This window comes from Podarcis pityusensis (assembly GCF_964106645.2).
Source record: "Podarcis pityusensis genome assembly, chromosome: 15".
Classification (NCBI taxonomy): Eukaryota; Metazoa; Chordata; class Lepidosauria; order Squamata; family Lacertidae; genus Podarcis; species Podarcis pityusensis.
Window position 1 is genome coordinate 13857988 of NC_138040.1, and position 22828 is coordinate 13880815.

The following is a 22828-nucleotide window of genomic DNA, read 5'->3' on the forward strand; positions in this document are numbered from 1 at the left end:
AAGGCTGAACAGACTTGAGCATGTGCTCAGATTAAGAATTTGTTTTCAGCACCATGAAGGATCCAAGCTGGTAGGGATGAGGAGACAAAGGGGATTCTCTCTCTGGTCAGAGCCCTGGAAAGTCACTGCTGGTCTGCAAGGAAAATCCTAGCGGGAGGAGACCACTTGTTGCTCCCTGTCCTACCCAGCTAAGTGTGAGCTGGTGACCTGAGCTCACCTCCCTCCAGTCAGCTCAGTCAAGGGTCTTGTAAACAAACGCAGGGGTGAAAGAACATTTGAGCGCAGATCATCTCTATGCTTACGTGAGCTGAAAGCAAGTCCTTCTGGGGTGCAAAATCAGGGCAAACCTCCAGCTATTTAAATTTCGAGAACTGCCGTTCTGGAAACTGGACGGTTCATCAGCTTGACGTAACAAAAGGGAATCAATTGGAAGGGCTCCTGGGTTAGGGGATGGGGGGAGAATACGAGTTTTTGCCTCTCAGCAATCAAAGCAGGAATCAGACGTTCACTGAGGTGAAGCAACAGACAGGGAGTGATTCACCTCTCTTCCATGACCAGTTGCTCTTTCCTGCTGGACCACTGAACAAGACTCCTCTAACTCTTGATAGGGAAAGGGTTAAGCAGGCACGCAAACACATGCACACACCTGGCTGAAAAACAGCCCCTGCCCCACTCGGCTTGGCCCACTACGCCCGACACACAACGACCAGCTCCAGAATTGCAGAACCCTAATCAACGTTTTCTGAGATGTTGCCTCCACGCCACTAGGGGGAGCTAGCTGCGGAGGGTGTGGCCAGGACCTACCTTGCCTTCGGTGTGGGAGGAGGCCATCTTGCGCAGGTGCTCCTGCTGGGTGGCGTCCGTGGCGTACTGCGCCAGCTCATAGAGGACGTTGGTGCGGGGCGGGTTTGTGATGTCCAAGTAGTAGGTCAGGGCTGTGCGGTAGGTCGTGGGGCAAGGGAACGGGTGCTTCTTGTTGGACTCCTCTGCAGGAAGGAGGCGGAGAGGGGAGAGTTGGGGAGCTGCGCTGCCACAAAGTACAGCTGCGGGGGTCTTTTTCTGAAAGTCCAAGAAGCTCCCCAACCCTTTGGTGGGCCTGCATGGGCCACAGTTATCAAAGCAGTTTGATGCTGCCGTTCGTGGTCTCGATTTGGAAATGGGGCTTCCCCTATAGAGATGGCCCCAAAAATCACCCCTGGGGATGCCCTGTGAGCTGTTCCATAAGCTATGGAAGTCCATGTGACTGGGGCTCAGAATAATAATAATAATAATAATAATAATAATAATAATAAATTTATTTATACCCCGCCCATCTGGCTGGGTTTCCCCAGCCACTCTGGGTGGCTTCCAACAAAATATTAAAATACAGTAATGCATCAAACATTAAAAGCTTCCCTAAACAGGGCTCCCTTCAGCAGTGGTCTCTCCCACCCTGCAATTTTCCCATTTTCTCTCTCTTGAGATTAAGGCAGACCCCCCCACTCTCACTGAGTTTTGGTGGCAGAAGCGACTCCCCTGTGAAAAAAAGAATGCAGCTCTTGGGACTTTTTAGCTTTGAGAAAAGGCAAGTGAGAGGTGACAGGATAGAAGTTTTCCAGAGATGGAAAGAAGATAAAGTTTCAACCAGAGAAGAATGGCGGACTAAATTGATGGATTATGCCGAATTGGCAAAAATGACCAGAAGAATCAGAAATCAGGAAGACCAAAATTTCAATAAGGAATGGGGAAAGTTTAGAACTTATCTTAAAAACCATTGTAAACAGTTAAAACCGTTAGTAGGACTGGAACAACACTTGTAGTTTAATGGTGAATTCTGGACATAATGGAGATGTAAAAGATTTTCATTATCATAAAAGATGCAGGAGGAAATGATTAACAATAGGACCCACAAAGGGAGGAGGGAACTCCAGAAGATTCTTTGGAATCTTATTTTTATGTTGTATATTGGATATGTGATTGTAAGTGGATAGAGAAAAATGGTTTCCTCTCTCTCATAGCAGTAGAACTCATGAGCCTACCATTTAACTGAATGTTGGAAGTTTGGGGACAGACAGAAAAAAGTCCTTCTTCACTCGGTTAAACTATGGAACTCCCTCCTACAGGAAGCAGTGATGGCCACTAACTTGGATGGCTTTAAAATGTTATCAGGGGCTAATAGCTACAATGGCTCTGCTCTCCCTTTGCAGCTGGAGGCACAGATGCTTCTGAATCCCAGTTGCTGGAAACCACAGGAGGGGAGGGGGCTCTTGGGCTCAGGTCTTGCTTGTGGGTTTCCCACAGGCATCTGGGTGGCCACTGTGAGAACAGGATGCTGGACTAGATAGGCCACTGGCCTGATCCAGCACGGCTCTTCTCAAGTTCTTTCGAAGGGAACTCGTGCAAGCCCATTCACGCTTAAAATCAGAGAGGCTCAGCTGAAGAAAAATAACAGCAAATGAATGGGACAAGCAAGAAGAAAGGAGCGTTACGAGAACCGACACCCTGAACGGCCTCAATTGGCCACTGGGCAAGGAGCCTGCCTGAGGGAAAGCCAAACTCCTCAAAGATTCTGGGCAAATGCAAAGAAACTGCAGATGACAGAGTTATTCCAGGCACTCCTGGGTCTCCACCACCACCTAACTGTGAACTCAATGAGGTGAAAAAGCAGAAAATGCATGGGCGATCTCAGCTTCATAAAGAGCATGGGAAAAGGTTCTGGAAGGCAGGCTAGACTTCAAGCCAAGGAACCAGACTGGACAGCTGGGCGCCAAACAGCTTTAGATCCAGAACCTCATGGGAAGAGAAACTGGTTCTGCCAGAAAGCTCATTCCAACCTGGAGAGCTGTTTTGTTTTTCTTTTTTTACAAAAAGCTGCTTTGAACCAACATGGAATTAGATTGTGCAATCAGAATCAAGTGTTGTACAGCAAGTGCAACTCTGCGCGATGCCATAAAGAGTGTTCAGACTTGGAACTGCCTTTGTGAGTAGACAATTTTATCAGATTCTTGGAGAGTTACGCCTACTGCGCAGTAGAAAGCGGGTGGACCTCTTGTTTGGTATGCAAAGGAGCACCAAGGAGGGGAGAAGACTAAGGGCGCATCTTATAATCATAGAATTGTTGAGTTGGAAGGGGTCCCGAGGGTTATCTAGTCCAACCCCCTGCAATGAAGGATTCTGGGAAATGCAGCTACTTGAGGGTGCTGAGAGTTGCTGGCAGGCCCCCATTCCCCTCAGACAGTAACAATTCCTAGAGTAGTTAAGCTATCAAACCCTCCTCACAAAGAACTATGGGAAATTTTAGCTCTGGGAGCTGAATAGGGAACTCCTAGAGACCCAGCACCCAAAACAAACTCCAGCTCCCAGACTTCTCTGAAGGAAGCCAGGATTGCTTATAGTGGTACCAGAGTGCTTTGAATGTATTGTGTGAATGTGGCCATAGTGTGCTGTAAGGCGTTAAATGATAATAATGAAGGAGGTTTGGGTAAGGGTTGCCATATTTCAGAAATATGGCAAAGTTGTTGAGGGTTTATTTTGTTTTGGCCAAAGTTGCTGAGCTGCTTTATTTTTTTGCAAAATCTCAAAAAAAGAAGTAGTTTTTGAGCTATTTTTAAGGAAATTCACCAAAATCTAGACTTCCGGCTGGGCTTGCCATACATCCCAGATACTTCAGCGATTTCCGCCCAGACACTGCTCTCAGAGGAGGGTGCCTGTCTTATCTCCTAGTGACCTGTTGACTTGAGATCACCTCCCTCCACTCAGCTCAGTCAAAGGTCTTGTAAACAAACGCAGGGGTGAAAGATCATTTGAGCGCAGATCATCTCTACGCTGACGTGAGCTATTAAATTTTGAGAACTGCCGTTCTGGAGACTGGACGGTTCATCAGCTTGACAAAATGAAAGGGAATAAATTGGAAGGACTGCTTTTCTGGGGCGGGGGAGAGAATACTCACCATCTAGATTGTTCAGAGAAATAACCATATCTAAATCTGCACCAAGGATTTCCCCAAGCTGGTTGACCAGCGAAGTGTCGTTGGCTGGGTACACAGCGACGTGGTCCCCAGATTCGTATCTGGCAAAGAGATCAAGAGAGAGGCCTTGTCTCACCTGGTCTGGCTTTCAGAGCAGAGCCCCACAACACACGCCATGAACAAAACTCTCCCAGGCTGCATGGAATTGGGGTCAAGGGGAGACCCAGATGGGATCTCTAGGTAGGGCTGGGGGAGACCAGAAACCCTGCCTGAAACCCTGGTGAGCCACTGCCAGTCAGTGTAGACAATACTGAGTTAGATGGACCGTGGGTCTGACTATATTCCACTTAAAACGCAATTGTGGGATAAATGCATCTGATCAGGCCTCAGCATGTGATTGTATAAAAGAGTGATTATTGCACAAGGCTGGGATCTAGATTCTGTGTAGTGATCCGTGAAAATAATTCCGATGGGATCCTCTTGGACGTCTCTAGGGTTGCCATATTTCAAAAGCTGTTTTCTTTTGTTTTGGGCAAAGTTGTTAAGCTTTCCGATATGGAGTGTGGAAGCACCTACACTTTGGCTGCAGGGGACTATGGCTCTGGTAACCTGCAGGTTAATTACTGCAATGCTATTTGAGGCCCAAACTTACAGCAACCCTTGGGCTGCCATACGCCAGGGTTTTCCCCGACATTTTTACCAATTTCTGAAAATTCCGCCCAGACGCTATTTTCAGCACACAAATCCGGGAGATTCCAGAAGTATGGCAGCCCTATTCTGCATTCATGCACTTTGCTTCCTGGAAGTACGATTTCGAAAAACCTGAGCTGTCAACACCTCATTGTCTAAATAGCAACATCAACTTAAGGAAGATGCTACATTGCTTGCTGCAAAATCCTGCACGTTTGTAGTTGGAACTGAAGTCCCATTGAGTTCAGTGGAGCTTACTTCCAAGGAAGAGAAAACAGGAGGACAGCCTAAGGGAGAGTTTCCACCATGCTGCACTCATTTAGGCTAGACACTGAGATCTGTAGCCCTCCAGATATCCTTGGACTCCCATCATCCCTGACCATCACACATCCTTGGCATTTTCTCCCCCCCCCAAAAAAAATCCATTTTAATAGAGGCCTCCCTAGCTCCAATCTTCCTTTATGCAAAATCATAAGCTAGGCATGGGGAAAGGATTGAAACACCAGAGAAAAACAGGCCCACTTTTACTTTAGGAGAATTTACACGTTGTGTTGGGGGGTGGGGAGCAGAGTATTTGTACCCTTCAGGGATCAGTCATACCCTCGGAAAATGCAAGATGGTTAAAATGCCTGGAAGTACAAAGCAAAATGTTGTGTCGATTAAACACAAGGCAGGCAAGAGGTTCACGAAGGGTAAGAGGAACTGTTTTTCTCCAGGCAACGTAAAACAAATGGAACTGCCATTTTCAGGGGCAGTCTATCTCTGCACTTGCTGGCAGGGAGGACAGGAGAGAGACTATTATCAGGTTCTGCAGATGGGATCCCTGGAAGAGACATCTGTCTACTGTGAGAATCAAGGGACAGCCCCAGACAGGTTCTGTTTTCTCGTGCTCCAGGAGAGCTCTTCAGATTTCAAGTCATGCAACAAACTCAAGGAAGATGGGGTATGCAGGTGAATCAAATTCATTCTTAGACATTTTACCTGATTTTGGAGCCTGTAATATCCAGTTCCAGGTGCATGAGGTACCTGTCCCCGCCTTGGTTCAGCTTCCGGTTCACAGAAACAGGCGCCAAGAAGGGGTTCTTGGCATCGAACGGCCTGGAATGAACCAAGAAGACCCATTAGACTTATTGCCCCACGTACCTGAAGTCATCGATTGCACTGCAGTGGGGACACGGGGTTTGACACTTCCAAGGATTGCCCCCAAATGAATGTGTTCTCCCACCCCAGTAATAGTAACACCTTCACCTCAAGTTGAACTTATCATTATTGGGAAGGATATCAAAATGAAGGTATTGCCAAAAATGTTATTTTTATTCTTTTAGGCATTCTAGGTGCTAAAAGACCAGAAATGAGTATTTATGTATGTGACCACTGCTTCTCGGATGTTAATGGCCCAGAGATGGAAAGAAGACAAAGTCCCTGCCAGAGAAGAATGGCAGATTAAGTTGGTGGATTATGCCAAAATGGCAAAAATGACCAGAGGAATCAGAAGCCAGGAAGACCAAATTTTTAATAAGGAATGGGAAAAATACATAATCTGCCTTAAAAACCATTGCAAACAACTAAAAACATTAGGAGGATTGGAATAGCACTTGTAGTTTAATGTTGAATTTTGGGTATAATCGAGATGCGAAAGATTTGGATTAATATAAGAGATGCAGGAGGAAAAGGTTAATACCCACAAAGGGGAGGAGGGAAGTTCAGCAGATTCTTTGGAATCTTGTTTTTATGCTGGTTGTTGGATAATTGTAAAATTTTAAAACCTGAAAAGCTTAATAAATAATAATAATAATAATAATAATAATAATAATAATAATAGAGAAGGTGTTACTATTAGTATATAAAGCCCTTAACAATTTGGGACCAGTTTACCTCCGAGATTGTCTTACTCAATATACACACACTAGTCTTCTTCGATCTATGGAACTAGCGCTGTTACGGGTGCCATGTAATACCCATTCCACATTTGCAAGAGATTGTGGAAGCACCTACACTTTGGCTGCAGTGGACTATGGCTCTGGTAACCTGCAGGTCAATTACTGCATTGCTATTTGAGGCCCAAACTGACAGCGACCCTGGGGGTGGGGGGCGGCAGTCCCGATACCAACCCTGCTGCTCCCACAAATGTGGCACTTACGGTTTTTGGTTCTCGTAGCTCTTGAGGCGGCCCATTTCGCCCGTGTAAACCTTGTCGGGGTTGATGTCCGTGTGGACCACCAGCTCGTACTGCCGTATGCTGGGGGAGGAGAAGGAGAAGTCAGAGGCAAGGACAAAACGGCCAGCTTCTCAGCTCTCCAGAGGACAACAGAGGAGAGCCAAGCAGATGGTACTGCCCAGTTCTTAGATTTGGGACTGTTCCGGAAACATTGACAGTGTGCGTGACCTGTGGCGTGACAGGGCCTTTTCGGGGGTGGTCCCCTGGGCAAAATTCAAGACATGCGTACTAGTGTATAAAACCCATACAGTGCCTTCTGCGACACCAACCAAATTCGACCCTGCGATCAGCAGGTGAGGCCTTGTTGGTGCTGCTGTCACTGGGGGCTGCCTAGATGGTGCTGACTCATGACGGGGCCTTTTCAGTGGTGGTTCCCCAATTGTGGAAGGCCTTGCCTAGTGAGGTGCACCTGCATCCATCGTTATTGGCTTGCAGCACGCATTTGAAATGCAATTCCTGTGGACTCAGGCGCATTGCTGGCTAAAGACTACTGTTCCAAGCAACCCCTTGGGATCACCAGATGAAATCATGTGTTTAACTTTCTAAACTGCTATTTTAAAAACTGAACTGTAATTGATTTTATGTGTTTGTTGTTTTAAATGTGTCTAGTGTGCTCTAATCTGCTCTAATGTGTCTAGTGTGCTCTAATCTGCTTTAAAAGGTTGTTTTGCTTTTGTTTTAAACAGTACGCTGTTTGCTGCCTTGAGGAGGAAGGGTGGGATATATTTTCAAGAAATAAAATTAATCATCATCAGACAGGACCAGGTTCAAAAGAGTTTACTGTTCCCATGTGGCAGTCTTGAGACAGAGACAATGGGTTGCATCAGACACACAAGGTCCATTAACTTCATTAAGAGTGAAAGGCAGATGCATACACTCCAGAGCAGAGCCGCATCTCCCACACTCAAACTGATGCTCCATCTGCAGCGGTTCTCAATCCCACCACCGCCACCATCTCTTAGGACTGACCTGGTTTCGTCTCCTGTGGCTTCCACGCCAAAATGTTCACAGACTGCTGGCCAGAACTGCTCACGCCACGTGATGAAATCTTCTTCCAGGCTGTCAAGAGAAGCGATTGCAGGGTAGGGGGTGGGAAGCAAAGTTTAGAGCAAATCATTTAGAACAAAACAGCAGCAAGCTGAATGCCAGTGCACCCCCCTGAAGGGAGAGGAGAGATGCCAGACCATCCTGGGAGGGCACTGGACCAACCCACCAATAATAATAATAATAATAATAATAATAATAATAATAATAATAATAATATTTATACCCCGCCCATCTGGCTGGGTTTCCCCAGCCACTCTGGGAGGCATACAGCACATAAAAAATGGCAAAAAATTAGACATTAAAAACTTCCCTTAACAGGGTTGCCTTCAGATGTCCTCTAAAAGTCAGACAGTTGTTTGTTTCATCATCATCATCATTATTATTACTATTATTATATGCCTAGCGTCTCAAGCCTTGTTTCAGGGTCATGGATTAAAAGCTTCTTGCATGCACAGGTTAGGGAGAAGGTTCATTCTCACCCACCACCCACCCCCGACTTCTTTTGCTTCTCTCACGCTCAGCCCTCTCTACAATCACGGAAATGCCTCTTTGAAGTCAGAGAAACGCTTTTCTCATAGCAGAACCCGTCCCTCAAACTCTTCCGGCTGGTTTAAAGCCATTTGCTCTTAGCCACTTTCACAAATGCTCAACTTTGCAGTGGCTGCTGCATTTCTAGTCTTCTCAGCAGTTCCAGCAGAATTTTTTTTTAAGCATTCAGAATAGCATTTGTTAAATGGTGAGAAGAGAAGGACAAATTCGGAACTTGAAGTCCTAAAATCACAGAATCGTAGATTTGAAAGGGTCCCAAAGACATCATCTCGTCCAACCCCTTGCAATGAAGGAATATGCAGCTGTCCCATACGGGGATTCGAACCTACAACCCATGCCAACTGAGCTATCCAGGCTGACCAAGGCTCACTTACTTCCCGTCGTCGTCTCCCAGCCCGAGTTCAAAGATCCGCTGGGCTCCAAGCTCTTCCAGCCTCTTGTCCACGTACTTCCCCATGGCGTTGAAATGCTCATAGGTCTTGTTCCCCAAACCAAACACCTAAGAAAGCAACAACAACAACCAGCGTCAGCTTGTAGGCTCTTTCTGCAAAAGGCGCATCTCTCTGGAGCTCAGGAACCAGTTTTGGTCTGGTAAAGATCCAAAGGCTTTGGCTCTGTTTAGCAAAGAAAAACACCGCAAGAGGCGTTTTATATAAGTTGTGTGCAGGGTGGAGAAAGGAACTAGAGCCACAGGTCTTCAGGCAGTTGGTCTGGACCCACAGGTAGGTCCATGAGGATACCCTGGAGGAGGTTGCCTCAAAGTCGTTGCCACCATGTTGAGCTCCAGCAACTCTTCCCCATAGGTCTTGCCCCAATGAGGCAGTTGGAAGGATTGATGGTCCCCTGTCTCCCCACAACTGCCTATGCCCCCTTCTCTCCTGGGTTTTTGGCAAGCGATCGGAGACTGCGCCTGTACACAACCAATCTCTCCTCTGCTCTATTCATTTCTCTGCGTGTTCAGGGAGACCAGGTAGTAGGTGAGTGGGTCATTGCAGGAGGGGGAGACGCCCTGGATTCTGCGGCAGCCTGCCTCATCTCTGTCTCCTGGTCCCCTTCCTCTCCTGCCTCTGAGTCTGAACCGCTCTCTGCCACATCCTCTTCTTGCTCACTAAACCCTGTTGCCTCTTCTGCTTCCAACACCTCCTCCTCCCAGTCTCCTCCTCCTCCTCCCTCTGACCACTCATCGTCATCCCACCACCAATTCCCAGGCTCTGACCCTTCTTCCCCTGGGGGTTCCCCAGCTGGTGCCTCCCCTCGCTCCTCTGAATCTAGCCAGTCCATGAGATCCACATTCTTCTGATGAGATGCTCATTTCATCAGTTTCAATGAGAGCCACAATATGGCAAGAGCAGGGGGCGGGGAGCCTCTGCAGGTTTAAGGGGCTGGGAATGTTTCAAGGCTAAAATCACTGAGGTTATTTGCCACTCAGAATTCAGATTCACTGGGAGAAGCTGTTGAATGGTTTATTTAAATATTAAGGTTCATTATTGTTTCACAAGATGAGCATCTCTTTAAAGGCCAGAGTAAATATCATGACCTAGTTTTACAGCTATGAAGCAGTATAGCAGGTGCTGTTAAGTTGTGTTAATTAAGCTGTGTCAGCAGTTAGGTATAGTATATAAAAAGCAACGTGTACCTCTCTCAGTACCCTGGTGAATGGGTCATACTTATAGATTTTATGTAAGAGGAGTTTTTGTTTTTGTAATTAAAGCCAAGCAAAAGATATTTCTGCATTTCTTCATTGTTTCCTGAACGTGTGGTCTCCCCAGCATACTTTCTGCAGCGCAATAAATCTGCTAAATAGGAATCAACCCCACGAAAGATTTCAAAAAGACTGGAGCAAATTTATATATTATTTGAAAGAAAATTGTAAACACATGAAAACGTTTGGTAATGTGGAAAGGAGGAGCTAATTTACGGGTGGAAATGACTGGTAGAATCCGAGACCAGGGAGAAGAGTCGGTGGAAGAAGATTGGAAGAAATTTAAAGACTACTTACAGAAATATTGTAAAATTAATGAATGTTAGAATGATGTTGGATTGAAGTTAAGTGGTTTCTAGCTGTAATGGTATAAAAGAATATGGAAAAATTGGTTTTTAATACGTAAAAATTTAATGTTATAATATATCATGATTAAAGATCAGGATTAAAAAGGAGGGAAAGGAATAGCTGGACTAACAAATTGAATTGGAATACAAAAGAGGGAGGTATGAGGAGGTCCGGGAAACAAGTAAATGTAAGAGAAGTGATGAAAATATGGAATTGTTTTTACCTGTTTTTTCTTTTTTGTACTTTTGTACTTTGTATTTTTCCTTTTTTATTGTTATTTTTCTTATCAATGTGATCTTTTTCTTTTGAAATTTCAATAAATATCATTTTTTTAAAAAAGGAGGAGCTAATTTACAAATGAGAGGGTGATTTTTAAAAGATCATATAAGGTAAAGAAGTGATTATAGAAATGTGATAAATATGTTAAAGTTATAGGAAAGTCAGAAAGAGGGAGGGAAGGAGGTCGATGTTCTTTTTGAGTAATAATGTAAGCTTTGGATATGTACAATGAAATGAAATGAAATATGGAAAACTCAATACAAATCATGATTAAAAAAATAATAATCTGCTAAATACGCAACAGATGCAACTAGACTTTGAGGCAAAGAGCCTGAAATAGCCCCAATGCAGCTTCTTTTACACGAACACACATACCACTTACATATGTCAAACCTGAGCCCCGGAAAAAGAATGGTAGAGGGAGAAGTAAAAATGCTCACTGCAAATTTGAGGCCGGAGAGGTCAGCGTCCGTTTCCTGCAGCCAATCGTAGAAATCCTGGGCGTTGTCTGTGGGATCCCCTTCTCCGTAAGTGGCCATACAGAAGACCGCTAGCGACTTATCGATTTCAGAGAGGCGGCTCAAGTCAGCCTGGGAATGAGAGTGGGGCAGCACGTAAGGAGACAGCTCCTGAGAATGTCAAGAGTTCCCCAGAAGAATCCCAAACACCCCTGGGCATGTGATCTTAAGCAACTATCTTCCTTTGGTTGGAAACGTTCTTTGGGACGAGCCAAGTATTTGTGTACAAGGCAGATGTTGAAAGCACATTATGTCACCCACTCATCCAACGTCTCCAATGTGAAGGGGAGGACAATGCTTAGGTTGCAAGAAGGCAAAGTTACACAAAGCAATTACTGAAGGAATTCAGGGAAGGCCTTGCTTGTGGGAAAAGCAGAGCAGGGCTTGTCCCTCATCACGTCAAGGACCCAAAAGGGCTGGATTTTGCAGAGAACATACCAGGTCGTACTCCTCTGGGTCGGCAGACATGCCCCGCATCCCATAACGATGGGCGTCTTTAGCAAGGCGGTTGGCAAATTCTTCACCAGTTCCCGTCTGAGATCCATAGAACACCACTATGTTTCTGCCCTGAGAAGGAAAGACAACTCAAGTCGGTTCAAAAACTCTGGGATCGCTCATCACCAAAGGCCTGGTCCCAACCTCCGCCCCTTAAGTGTTTCTGAATCAGTCTATGCAAACTCGCTCTGCTCCACACTGGGGCAGCAGGTGAAAGTGGCAAAACCCTCCCTGAACGGCACCCATTTCAGACAGCAGGAAGGTACGGGGGAGAGTTTTGTGGGGGTTTGATGCGAATCGAGCCAAATTTGCACTTCCTGACCCAGTACACAGATTGGACCACAGTTCCACATGCTCCTCTGAGTTTTGCAAGCTGGTCCTCAATTCAAGAAACGCATATTTTCAGAGTTTATGGGTAGGGGGGATGAGTGCAAAAATGTAAGTATTTTAGGGAGAAATGCATGCAGTATAAATTCTGGTGGTATTTTTTTTAATTAAACAACATTTATATACCACTTGATTGGCAGAGAGGTGACTCTTCCCTGCCGGCTACGTGCCATAGCTCAGAGGCAGAGGATCAGCTTTGCATGCAGAAGATCTCGGGTTCAATCCCTCCAGGTAGGGATGGGAAATATTCCCTGCTTGAAACCCTGGTGTTGTTGCCAGCCAGAGCAGGCAATATTGACCTAGACAGGCCAATGATCTGACTCTGTATAAGGCAGCTATCTGCCCATTCCGACCCTTTCCTAAGAACCACAAGGACCAGAATCGTCCTTAGGAACAGCTGGGAAAAGACTTCTGTCTGAAATCCTGGAGAGCCGCTGCTGCCACCCCGTGTAGGCAATACTGAGCTAGACAGATCAATGGTCTGACTTGGGACGAAGCTACTTCCTGCATTCCTAACCAGTATCACCATTCAGCTGGCTCAGTCACTCCATAGCAGAGGATCAAGGCTTGTGGACAATGCCTTAGGCAGCTTCCATTTCTAGCCTACTAGCTTAAAAGTATGAACATAATAAAAGCCGAACATACCGTCTTTTTCATTTTCTCAATGAAGCTGCCCTCATTTGTTGTCTTCTCTCTGGAAGAAAGAGAGATAGAGTTATCTTTAATACACACACACACACACACACACACACACACGAGTGGTACCTCAGGTTACATACGCTTCAGGTTACATACGCTTCAGTTTACAGACTCTGCTAACCCAGAAATAGTGCTTCAGGTTAAGAACTTTGCTTCAGGATAAGAACAGAAATCGTGCTCTGGCGGCGTGGCAACAGCAGGAGGCCCCATTAGCTAAAGTGCTTCAGGTTAAGAACGGTTTCAGGTTAAGTACGGACCTCCTGAACGAAGTAAGTACTTAACCCGAGGTACCACTGTATATATATATACACATATATATTTACGATTTTCAATACTTTCACAGTCATCTTAACATTTCAAAACTCGACTTCCTCCTCTTTCTGCAGTTCCTTAAATTCATTTTTATCATTTCCTGCATATTCTTAATCAACATTCTTTTATTCATCTACTTATATGCTCTACTGCGGGTTATTACAATAATCCTGCCAATGTCCATCTCTGTTTACCATTTTTTGTAAATATTCAATAACATTCCTGCTCACACAGAGCTATGCTTATAGGGCTCACAGTGGATTTCTTACCCTGTTCAGAAAAGGACAACCGAAATGATCAAGGGGCTGACTCCTTTATGAGGAGAAGTTGCAGTATTTGGGAGTAAGAGGTGACATGACAGACGTCTGTAAAATGATGCACAACCAGGAGAAAGGGGTAGGAAAAGGTTTGTCTCCCTCTCTCATAACACTAGACTTCCTCCTCTTTGGACATTCAATGAAGCTGAACATGGAAAATTCAGGACGGATAACAGAAAGTCCTTCTTTGCGCACCGAAGTGTTAATCTATGGAACTCGCTTCCACAGGAAGGTATCAGCTTGGATGGCTTTAAAAGAGGATTGGACCAACTCACAGAGCAGGAGAAGGCTATCGGTGGCTACTAGCCATGCTGGTTCTGCTCTGCCTTCACAGTTGGAGGCAATAATAATAATAACAACAATAATTTATTATCTTTACCCAGCCACTCTGGGAGGCTCCCAATTGAATATTAAAAACACAATACAGCATTAAACATTAAAAACTTCCCTAGACAGGGCTGCCTTCAGATGTCTTTTAAAAGTAGGACAGTTGCTTATTTCCTTGACATTTGATGGGAAGACGTTCCACTGGGCAGGCGCCACCACCGAGAAGGCCCTCTGCCTGGTTTCCTGTAACTTCACTTCTCGCAGTGAGGGAACCGCCAGAAGGCCCTTGGCGCTGGACCTCAGTGTCCGGGCTGAACGATGGAGGTGGAGACGCTCCTTCAGGTATACAGGACCGAGGCAATGCTTCTGAATACAAGTTGCTGGAAGCCACAGGAGGGGAGAGGGCTCTTCTGCTCGAACCCTGCTTGTGGGTTTCCCTAATTGCATCTGGTTGGCCACTGTCAGAACAGGATGCCAGACTAGGTGGGCCACTGGCTTGATTTGGCAGCCTGTTCTTGTGTCCCCTGCTGCTCCAGAGGGCAGGAACAGGACCCACGGGGGACCCATTGCAAGGGAGTAGGTTTTGGGTGAGCGTTCGGAAACACTTTGCAAGGGCAAAAGGCTTTTTGACAGTGGAACAGGCTGCTTTTCCTTTGCTGGAGAGACCGGGCTGCTACCTGCATTGCTTTTGGGGGGTCCCACCAAACTCTGCAATTCTATGATTCTAGGGGGGGGGGCTGTGTTGCAACCAGCACTGCAGATCTTGCACCCTGAGCAGGGGCTGGCTGGCCGGTCTCCAATGGCCCCCCCCCCCTTTCAATTCTGATGCCCTGGCAGACGGGACTGTTGTGACAACAGACCTTGCCCTGGGGGGGGGAGGCTGCCTCGCCAAGGCCTTTTAGCGCAGCAGCCTTGGAGAGAGAGGGAAGGCTGTCTGGAGGGGGAGGAGGCAGACGTCCCCCTCCCCCCCCCAAAAAAAGGAAGAAGAAGAAGAAGGGGAGTAGAGAGCCAAGCTCATTAGGCAGGCAAGCAAACAAGAGCTTCAAAAGAGTCCAGGAGGGTCCAAGGCCTGTGCTAGAGGAAGCTTAGCAAGCAGCGGTTCCGGCGGTGAGCAACAAGGACAGCTCATCCGAGAGGGATGTCCAAATTGGCCTGAACGAAGCACACATCTGGATGTGGGAGGCGTGGGCCTCAAGAGGCGAAAGAGATGGAGATGTTTTTATTTTGCATGGGGGAGACACACACACACACAGAGAGAGAGAGAGAGAGAGAGAGAGAGAGAGAGAGAGACAGGAGGAGGAGCGAGCGAGAGGCCTAATTGGATCCCACAGGAGGCAAGGATGCTTTTCAAAGGAGGAGGAGAGGAGCTGGCTGTCTGCCTGCTCCTAACAGCAGCCAAGAGCAGAGACATGGAATTGGTTCCCATTCCTGTTTCACAATAGGAGAAGAATGTGAGGCAGGCGGGGAAAGGAAAAGGGGGGGGGGCGGAATCAGCGTGGTTTGCCAACTTTGGATTTCAAGCACAGCACAACACGCAAAGAGGCATTGCAGGGGGTTGGACTAGATGACCCTGGGGTCCCTTCTGATTCTATTGCCTTTGATTCTATGACACACACACACAGTCACTTTCTGCAGGGTCAGAGCTGGAGTGGGTGGGGCCAGGGGCGAGGGCGGAGCTTGGAGGGGATTTCAAAGGGGAGGGGAAGAGTCAGCGAGGGCCACACAGTGGCCGAGGCAAGCCGGTCAGATGGGCGGGGTACAAATAATGAATTATTATTATTAATAATAATAATTACAACTGGCAACAGGCAGATGGGCAAGGCAGATAGACCAGAGCTTCATCTCAGGAGAGCCAGTGGGGGTGGAGTGTTTAAGAGTGCCGGACTAGGACTTGGGAGAGACCAGGGTTCGAATCTCCACTCAGCCACGAAAGTCACCTTGGCAGCCAGTCACTGAGTCCCAGCCTAACCTACCTTGTAGGGAGGAAAAGCCATGTGTGCGCCCTTCGGACAAAAGGGTGAGATATAAACACAATAAATGAATAAAAGGAAAAATAAATGGGAGCTGTAGTAAAAAGAAGAAGGATAAGACAGGATATTAACCCTGCAGATTCAGGGTAGATATAGATATAGATATAAAGCTACTCTTGAGGTACATTTCTCTCCTCCCATTTTACAGGAGGAGATCTGCTGTTGCCAACAGTATAGCCATGGCCAGAGAATCTGTAAGCTGAAACCGTCAACAACACACCCCTTGTCTTTGCTGGTCCATCGTGGATCAGCATTTCACAGCGCTCACATCAGAGAGCATGTGAGCTCCTTGCCCTGGCATGCAAAGAAGACAGGACTGATTTATTCAGAACAGACAAAGAACAGTGGAACTCCCTCCCACAGGAGAGAAGTGATGGCCACCAACTTGGGTGGCTTTAAAAGAGGACTAGACAAATTCGTGGAGGAGAGGGCCATCCAAGTCAACTAGCCATCAGTAGAGTCTCATGCTCTACTGACCAAGCTAGATTTTCTTGCTGCAGATTTAAAATCACCTTGATGTAAAATCAAAAAATCAAAAATATGTATCAGCCCACCCTGCCAGCCACCGCCAAAAGATTAAAAAAGAAAAGAGAACACTGCAAAATGTAATTTTTAAAAAGGAACTTTAGAAGCAGGTAAAGGGATGCCTTTGGAAACCCCAGGTAAACACTCTTACTTGGGATAGCTATTCCTCTTAAATTTAATGGGTCCTTTTTCTAAGCAGGAAGTGCAGAGTTACACCAGAAATTGAATCTGCAGGCTCCTTGCACGGAAACTTTCTAAAACAGATTAAAACAGTCTTGCTAGTGAAGTCCACAGGAGACCCATGTAGCCACATACTCTCATAATTCATGACTCGTACAATACTGACAGCTTTGGCTCAACTCTTCTGGTTTACAAAAACCGCCCTGGCTAGTTGTTCGGAAGAGACTATGACTTGCCCTCAAGCCCAATGGGTATCTGCAAGCATGAATCGGAAAAGAGATTCTCCTCTCGCCTTTGCCATCCTAACTGTGACAGCGGCTGCATAGCTGAATGCTTTTAAAAACTATCCGAGAATCCCTGCTGAATCAGATCCAGGGGCCCCTCTGGTCCAATATCCTGTTTCCCACACTATCCGGCCAAGATGCCTCTTCTGGGAAATGACCAGGCAGAGGCGGCAGCAGATCCCCGTTACATCTGGTCGTCAACGATAGACTGGTTTTGTAAATGGAGGTTCCACTCCTCTCGTGACTAATGATGACATTAAAGGATGAGACTATGGGTCCATCCAGATTTAGCCAATCAGGAAGCTCCCAAGCAGGGCAGAAGCCCCTCCCCATCTTGGTGCTCCCAAGAAACTGACAGATATACTGCCTCCCAACCTGGAGGCTTGATATGAGCCGGCATGGTAAATAATCTATTAAGGGAAGCTAACTATTCCAAACAAATAAACCAGTGCTGAATATCGAGAACCATGAATAAGTAAAAATGTGCAAAATAAGGGGTGGGTGGGAAAACACGATACTGACCCACCTTACAAGGCTGATGTCAGTGAACTTGCACAAAGAACAATTATTATTAATATAATTTCCTGCCTTTCCTCTGTTGCAGAATGCAGAGTGGCATATACAGGATTCCCAGATTTGGTGGCTAGTGGCCTCATGTGCCTCCAGACCTACAGATTTATTATTAGTCTGGAAAAGAGACTTATGGAGCCAGGTCAGAGCAATGGACCATCCAGCTTAGCCTGGACTTACTCTGACTGGCAGCAGCTCTCCAGGATCTTTTAACTGGGGGTGCAGGGTGAGGCGTGTGTTGAACCAGGAGCCAGCATCCTGCCATGCACTGAGCCACAGGACCCCTCCTCCTAATTTTGACACCTGGGCCTTCGAGAAAGAGCAGGCTAGCCCCTATGAAGTTTTGGGTGCTTTGGCAAACTGGAACACAAATCCTGGTGGTGTTGGACCTTGGGCCCATCTAGCTCAGTACTGCCTACACGGACTGGCAGCAAAGGATTCAGGCGAGGAACTCTTCCAGGCCTCCCCGGAGACGCCACTGAGGTTTCGACCTGGGACCTCCTGCATGCAAAGCAGAGGCTCTTTTCTGCCCTTCCCCAAAATGATGGGGGAAAGAAGAGAGAAAAAGGAAGAGGATTGAGCCATTCCTGCAACGCACCAGCCTCGCATGGCAGCATCCCTGCGAACTGCAGAGTGCTTTTCTCTCCACGGAGCTCCCCTCCGCCAGCCTCCAGGCAAGTTTTTGCATCCAAAACGGTTGGCTCAAGCAAGCTCGAGAAGAGCCAGCCTTGCATCCGAGGCACAGAGCCACAAAACCTCCCGAAAGGGCACATCCGCTCACTTACCTCCCCGGAGGACCCTCCTCGGGTGGAGACGAGTATGTGCAGCCCATGGCGGGTTCTGACCCTGTACTTTCATGCCAGCTGCAGGGAGCCAGGAGGGCTGAGCCGCGCTCCGCCGCGAGACAGGCACGCACGCGAGGGGTCCCTCGCCCCCCTGAGCCCTCTCCCGGAGCTTAAAAAGCCAGCGGCCACAGCCCCCCTTTTGTTTAAGAGCGGAGCAGAGCTCTGCATACCAAGTCCCTGCAAAGAGACTGGCTCGATCCCACTGGGATCCGTGCCGGCTGCCTTTGCGAAAGTTACCCGGAGGGTCCGGCACGAACCCAACTATACTCCCAACATCTGGCGGGAGCAGAAAGGAATGAGTGGCGGCGGGGGGGGGAGAGAGAAACTCAAGAATGAAAACTCCCAGGGTCCCTTGCAACACTCCCCATCTCTCTAACCATTCAAGGGTTGAAAGGGGGGGGGAGAGAGAGAGACGTCTCATGGAGTGAAACGCCCGTTGCCCTAACAACAGGTTTACATCACAGCGCTATTTCTTAATTAAATAATTAAAAGCATCTCTGTCACTTCCCCAGAGTTCTTGTCCCTGCAGGACCTTTTTCAGAACAAGACTCAAGGGGTGTGTGCAGAGGAAGCGAAGGGAGGGGAGAGTGTCCTAAAAGGTTAATCCTCTCCCCCAAAACTTTCTTTAATAAAAAAAGTTGTTCCCCACGGCCAGCCTGCCCCATGGGCCTCGCTGTGGGAAAATGCAGCACGCAGAAGCCACAGAATTAACACGCAGCATATCTTGGCACAAGCTGGTTTGTATTATCCTGCTTTTGCACTGAAGGCAAGCTGCAGAGTCTGCGACAGAAGGAATGGCTGAACGCAGGGCTTCCAGACCCAGAGACCCTCCGTCGCTGCAGCCCCATCTGCAGCATGCATTTAAAGCAGCATCAACAAATGCTTTTAAAGAGTCACGGTTTCCCCCAAAGAATCCTGGCAGCTGCAGTTAACATAAGGACATAAGAAGAGTATGGTGCTGATTAACGCCAAGGCTGCAGGTTCGATTCTCTTATGAGACAGCTGCTTATTCCTGCATTTCAGGGGGTTGGACTAGATGCTCCCCAGGGGCCCCTCCAACTCTTATGATTCTAAGACTTGAGCAATTGTTTGGGGAGTGACGTGGGTCTGGTTTGTAAGGCAACCCCGCCAGCCTAGGGCTCTCCAAATGTTTTGGGACTCTCGACTCCCACCAGGCTGCTGTTGGAGAAACCATTGCTTCAGTTCTTGGACAGGCCTGGCCACCTGAGAAGCGATCGGTGAGGAGGGTCGTGGGAAAGAGGATGCAAAGAAAGGGAAGCCAGCGATCAGGGGCCAAGATTAGAGGCAGAAAAGAGATATTATTCACAGTCAAATGGAAGCAGGAATAAGTGAAATGACAGCAGACTTGGCTATAGTCAAACGAAGCAAAAGATGCATTTTCAACAAACTCCTTTAAACTCCCCAAAAGGTCATGCCTGGTCAGACCTCTGCCTGGGGGGAAAAGGGGGGCAAACTGTAAGTGTGAATAAACGCTTCCTCTGTTCCATTTATTAAGATAAGTTAATGCATTTTCCTCTAGTGAGGAGGAAGAAGACAGCTGTTGATGTATAGAGAACATCTGGAAAGGAGAGACTGAGGCCAACAGGCTGTGAGACAGAATTACAGAATCAGAGAGCTGAAAGGGGGCCGCCAAGGGGCATCTAGTCCAACTCCTTGCAATGCAGGAATCACAGCTAAAAAATCCCTGGCAGGTGGCCATCCAGCCTCCGTTCAAAAAACTTGGAATGAAGAGAGTCCACCACTTTCTGAGGGATTCCATTCCACTGTCAAACAGCTCTTGCAGTCAGAATATCGAGTCAGAATCTCCTTTATTGTCATTTGAATCCATTGGTTTGGGTCCTCTCCTCTGGAGCAGGAGAAAACAAGCTTGCTCAATCTTCCATGCAACAGCCCTTCAGGTATTGGAAAATGGCTCTCATGTCACCTCTCAGCCTCCTCTTTACCAGGCTAAACATGCCCAACTCCTTCAAGCGTTCCTCATAAGGCTTCGTTTCCAGACCCTTAATCCTCTTGCTTGCCCTTCTCCGCCCACGTTCCGGATAGACAGCAACAGGAGACAAAATGTCTGTAAAGTAGGGGGGATCCATCACCCTGCAAGGTCACGAAGCAACATGGGAGGAGCATCACCCCACAGGAACAGCCAGCCAGCCCCATGGCAAAATGAGGAGATTGCCTGGGAGGAAAGGACTGCAGGGTTGGTTCCCCTTTCGGGTAATACCTTTTGCATTCTGGAGAATACTTATTCCTTCCCTCTTTTATCATTAGAATGGTAAAAGGCTCATCTAGTCCAGTATTCCTCTTCTCACAGTGGCCAGCCAGGTACCTGGGGAAAAGCAGGATCCCTCTCCCCTCCTGTGGTTTCCAGCAATTGGTTTTCAGAAGCATTCCTGGCCACAGCAACTGTGGGGGCAGAGCAGAGCCAACGACAGCCCTCTGCTACATGAATTTTCCCTATCCCTTTTCAAGCCATCTAGGTTAGCGCCCATCGTTGCCTCCTGTGGGAGTGAGTTCCACAGGACCTTTCTTTTGCGAACTGGGACCATGGCATTCCACCTCTCGCAGGTGCATTAACCAAACCGCAGATTCCTCCCCCTGCTCCCCAGGCTATTTTGTAAACAAAATCCAATCCCTCGAGGAAGGCCCAATTGCTGACCCCCAACTGGGGGAAATGACAGCATTCTCACACAAAGAGCCCTGGGTGGGGCACCCTCTAGGCCTCCTTCACACCATAAAGCAAAGTGGTGTGGTTAAGAGGTTGAGACTTTGAACTGGTTGCACCATCCCAGAAAACATGCTCCACGTGATCTCTGCTGCAATCCTTTGGTATCTACAGTGGTGCCTCGTCTTGTTTGTTTCCTTTTTCTTAAAGCCGCTAAGCCGTTAATAGCCACTAAGCCGTTAATAGCCGCTAATAGCCGCTAGGCCGCTAATAGCCGTGCTTCGCAAGACGAAAAAACCGCAAGACGAAGAGACTCCCGGAACGGATTAATTTCGTCTTGCGAGGCACCACTGTAGATGTGCTCCTTTCTCACACAGCTTTGCCCCTCTGAGCTACGGTAATTTTGGAGGTGATGGTGGTTAACAAGCAATTCTCCTCAAATACTCTCCTGGGCTTAGGAAGCCCCCTTCAGTGTTTTGCAACTGCTGCATGATAGCTTTAAAACCATGACAAAGCACTTGTGAAGCACTTGCTCTGCGCAGTAAGCACCCAGCAGCCCCGCAGGAGTTGCAACATCCCTAAACAGAGTCGCTCCTCCCATTCTATAGATGGGGGAAACTGAGGCTGAGAGAGCGGCTCGCTTAAGGTTTCCTCGTACGTTTGCTTCAGAGTTGAGACTTTGAACTGGCGGCCTGCTAACGTACCTTCCTATCAGTCAGGTGGGAGGCAAAGGCCAGGATCCAGCACCCCTGCTTGCCATTAAATGCAGACCTATGTTTACCCCCAGCTTTAAGGAAGACACTTGCAAATGCAACGTCCACCATTAACCTGGCACTGTGGAAACAATGGCACCCTCGAGGTCTTCCCCTGATGCCAACTGAGACTTTTACCTTAGCCTGGTTTGTAGACATCAGCACAGACCCCTCTCTGTCCTCCATCCAGGCCAGCGAGGGGCTTTATCAGTGTCCGAGGACACCTTACAGCCAGGCAAAAATATCTGGGCTATAAAGCAGGGCTAGGGAGGGGCTGCGGCCTGAGGAGAGATTCAGGGGCCACACAGAGATGCCTGCAGGGCCACATTCTGCCCCCAGGCCTGAGGGTCGCCACTCCTGCAGGAATAGGTGCCATCTACACATAGCAGGAGCAAAGGTGGAAGGTGAACTGGACAAAGGATTCTGCATAGACAACCTCCCCCCCCCCCCCCCAATTTTGCTGCCATCGCATTTCAGAGGAGGAGAACCACAAGCCCTGCAGCATCGTTGACTGATACCAGCCAGCGGCACCTGGCAATCTGAGTCAGCTGCCTCTGAACCTCATCGCTTCATACCGTGAATTGCTTTTGTGAAAAAATCCAGCTGAAAGAAATATGCTAGTATGGTGCAGAGGAATCATCCTGTCTGAGGCATATTTAGGGAACTCTCCCTCCCGGCTTAACTCCCCAAGCTGGGATTCGAGGCAGCTTGCCGCATTTTAAAAGCAAACATGACAGAATGCATCGTAAAACAAAGGATCCGAAAACAGTAGTCAAAATACAGTAAAAGCACCTTTAGAACTGGGAATGAAAACTCATTAAAGCCCAGAGATTTGCACTGCCTGCACATGAGTTTCTAAAGGCCTGCCTGGAGAGGAAGGTCTTAGCCTGCTGGTGGAAGGATAACAGGGAAGGAGGGAGTCAAACCTCTCCTGGGAGGGGATCTCACAATCTGGGAGCAGCCACAGAAAAGGCTCTCTCGTGGGTCACCACCAGCTACACCTCTGGTGTTGGTGGGGTCAAGAGAAGGGACTCACTAGGCAGGTTCGTGTAGGGAGACACGATCTTTCAGGTAGCCTGTGCCCAAGACACCTAGGGCTTTGTAGGACATAATCATCAGTTTGGACTG

The 22828-nt window shown here is 47.6% G+C and overlaps 1 protein-coding gene across 4 annotated transcripts in view; it reads right to left on the reverse strand.

Moving 5' to 3' along the window:
* Positions 1-22828, reverse strand: part of POR (cytochrome p450 oxidoreductase) — a 51490-nt gene that overhangs the window by 7526 nt on the left and 21136 nt on the right. For 3 of the 4 annotated variants that reach the window (XM_080982954.1, XM_080982952.1, XM_080982953.1), the window contains exons 3-11: positions 12825-12873; positions 11736-11864; positions 11220-11369; positions 8825-8949; positions 7824-7913; positions 6777-6875; positions 5618-5734; positions 3929-4047; positions 805-986 (exon numbers count right to left, since the gene is read on the reverse strand). In XM_080982954.1, the coding sequence (XP_080839080.1) occupies positions 805-986; positions 3929-4047; positions 5618-5734; positions 6777-6875; positions 7824-7913; positions 8825-8949; positions 11220-11369; positions 11736-11864; positions 12825-12873 (1060 nt within the window). Of the gene's footprint in view, positions 1-804; positions 987-3928; positions 4048-5617; positions 5735-6776; positions 6876-7823; positions 7914-8824; positions 8950-11219; positions 11370-11735; positions 11865-12824; positions 12874-18208; positions 18271-22828 lie in introns of those variants that run through there. The other variant, XM_080982955.1, reaches the window with a different exon arrangement.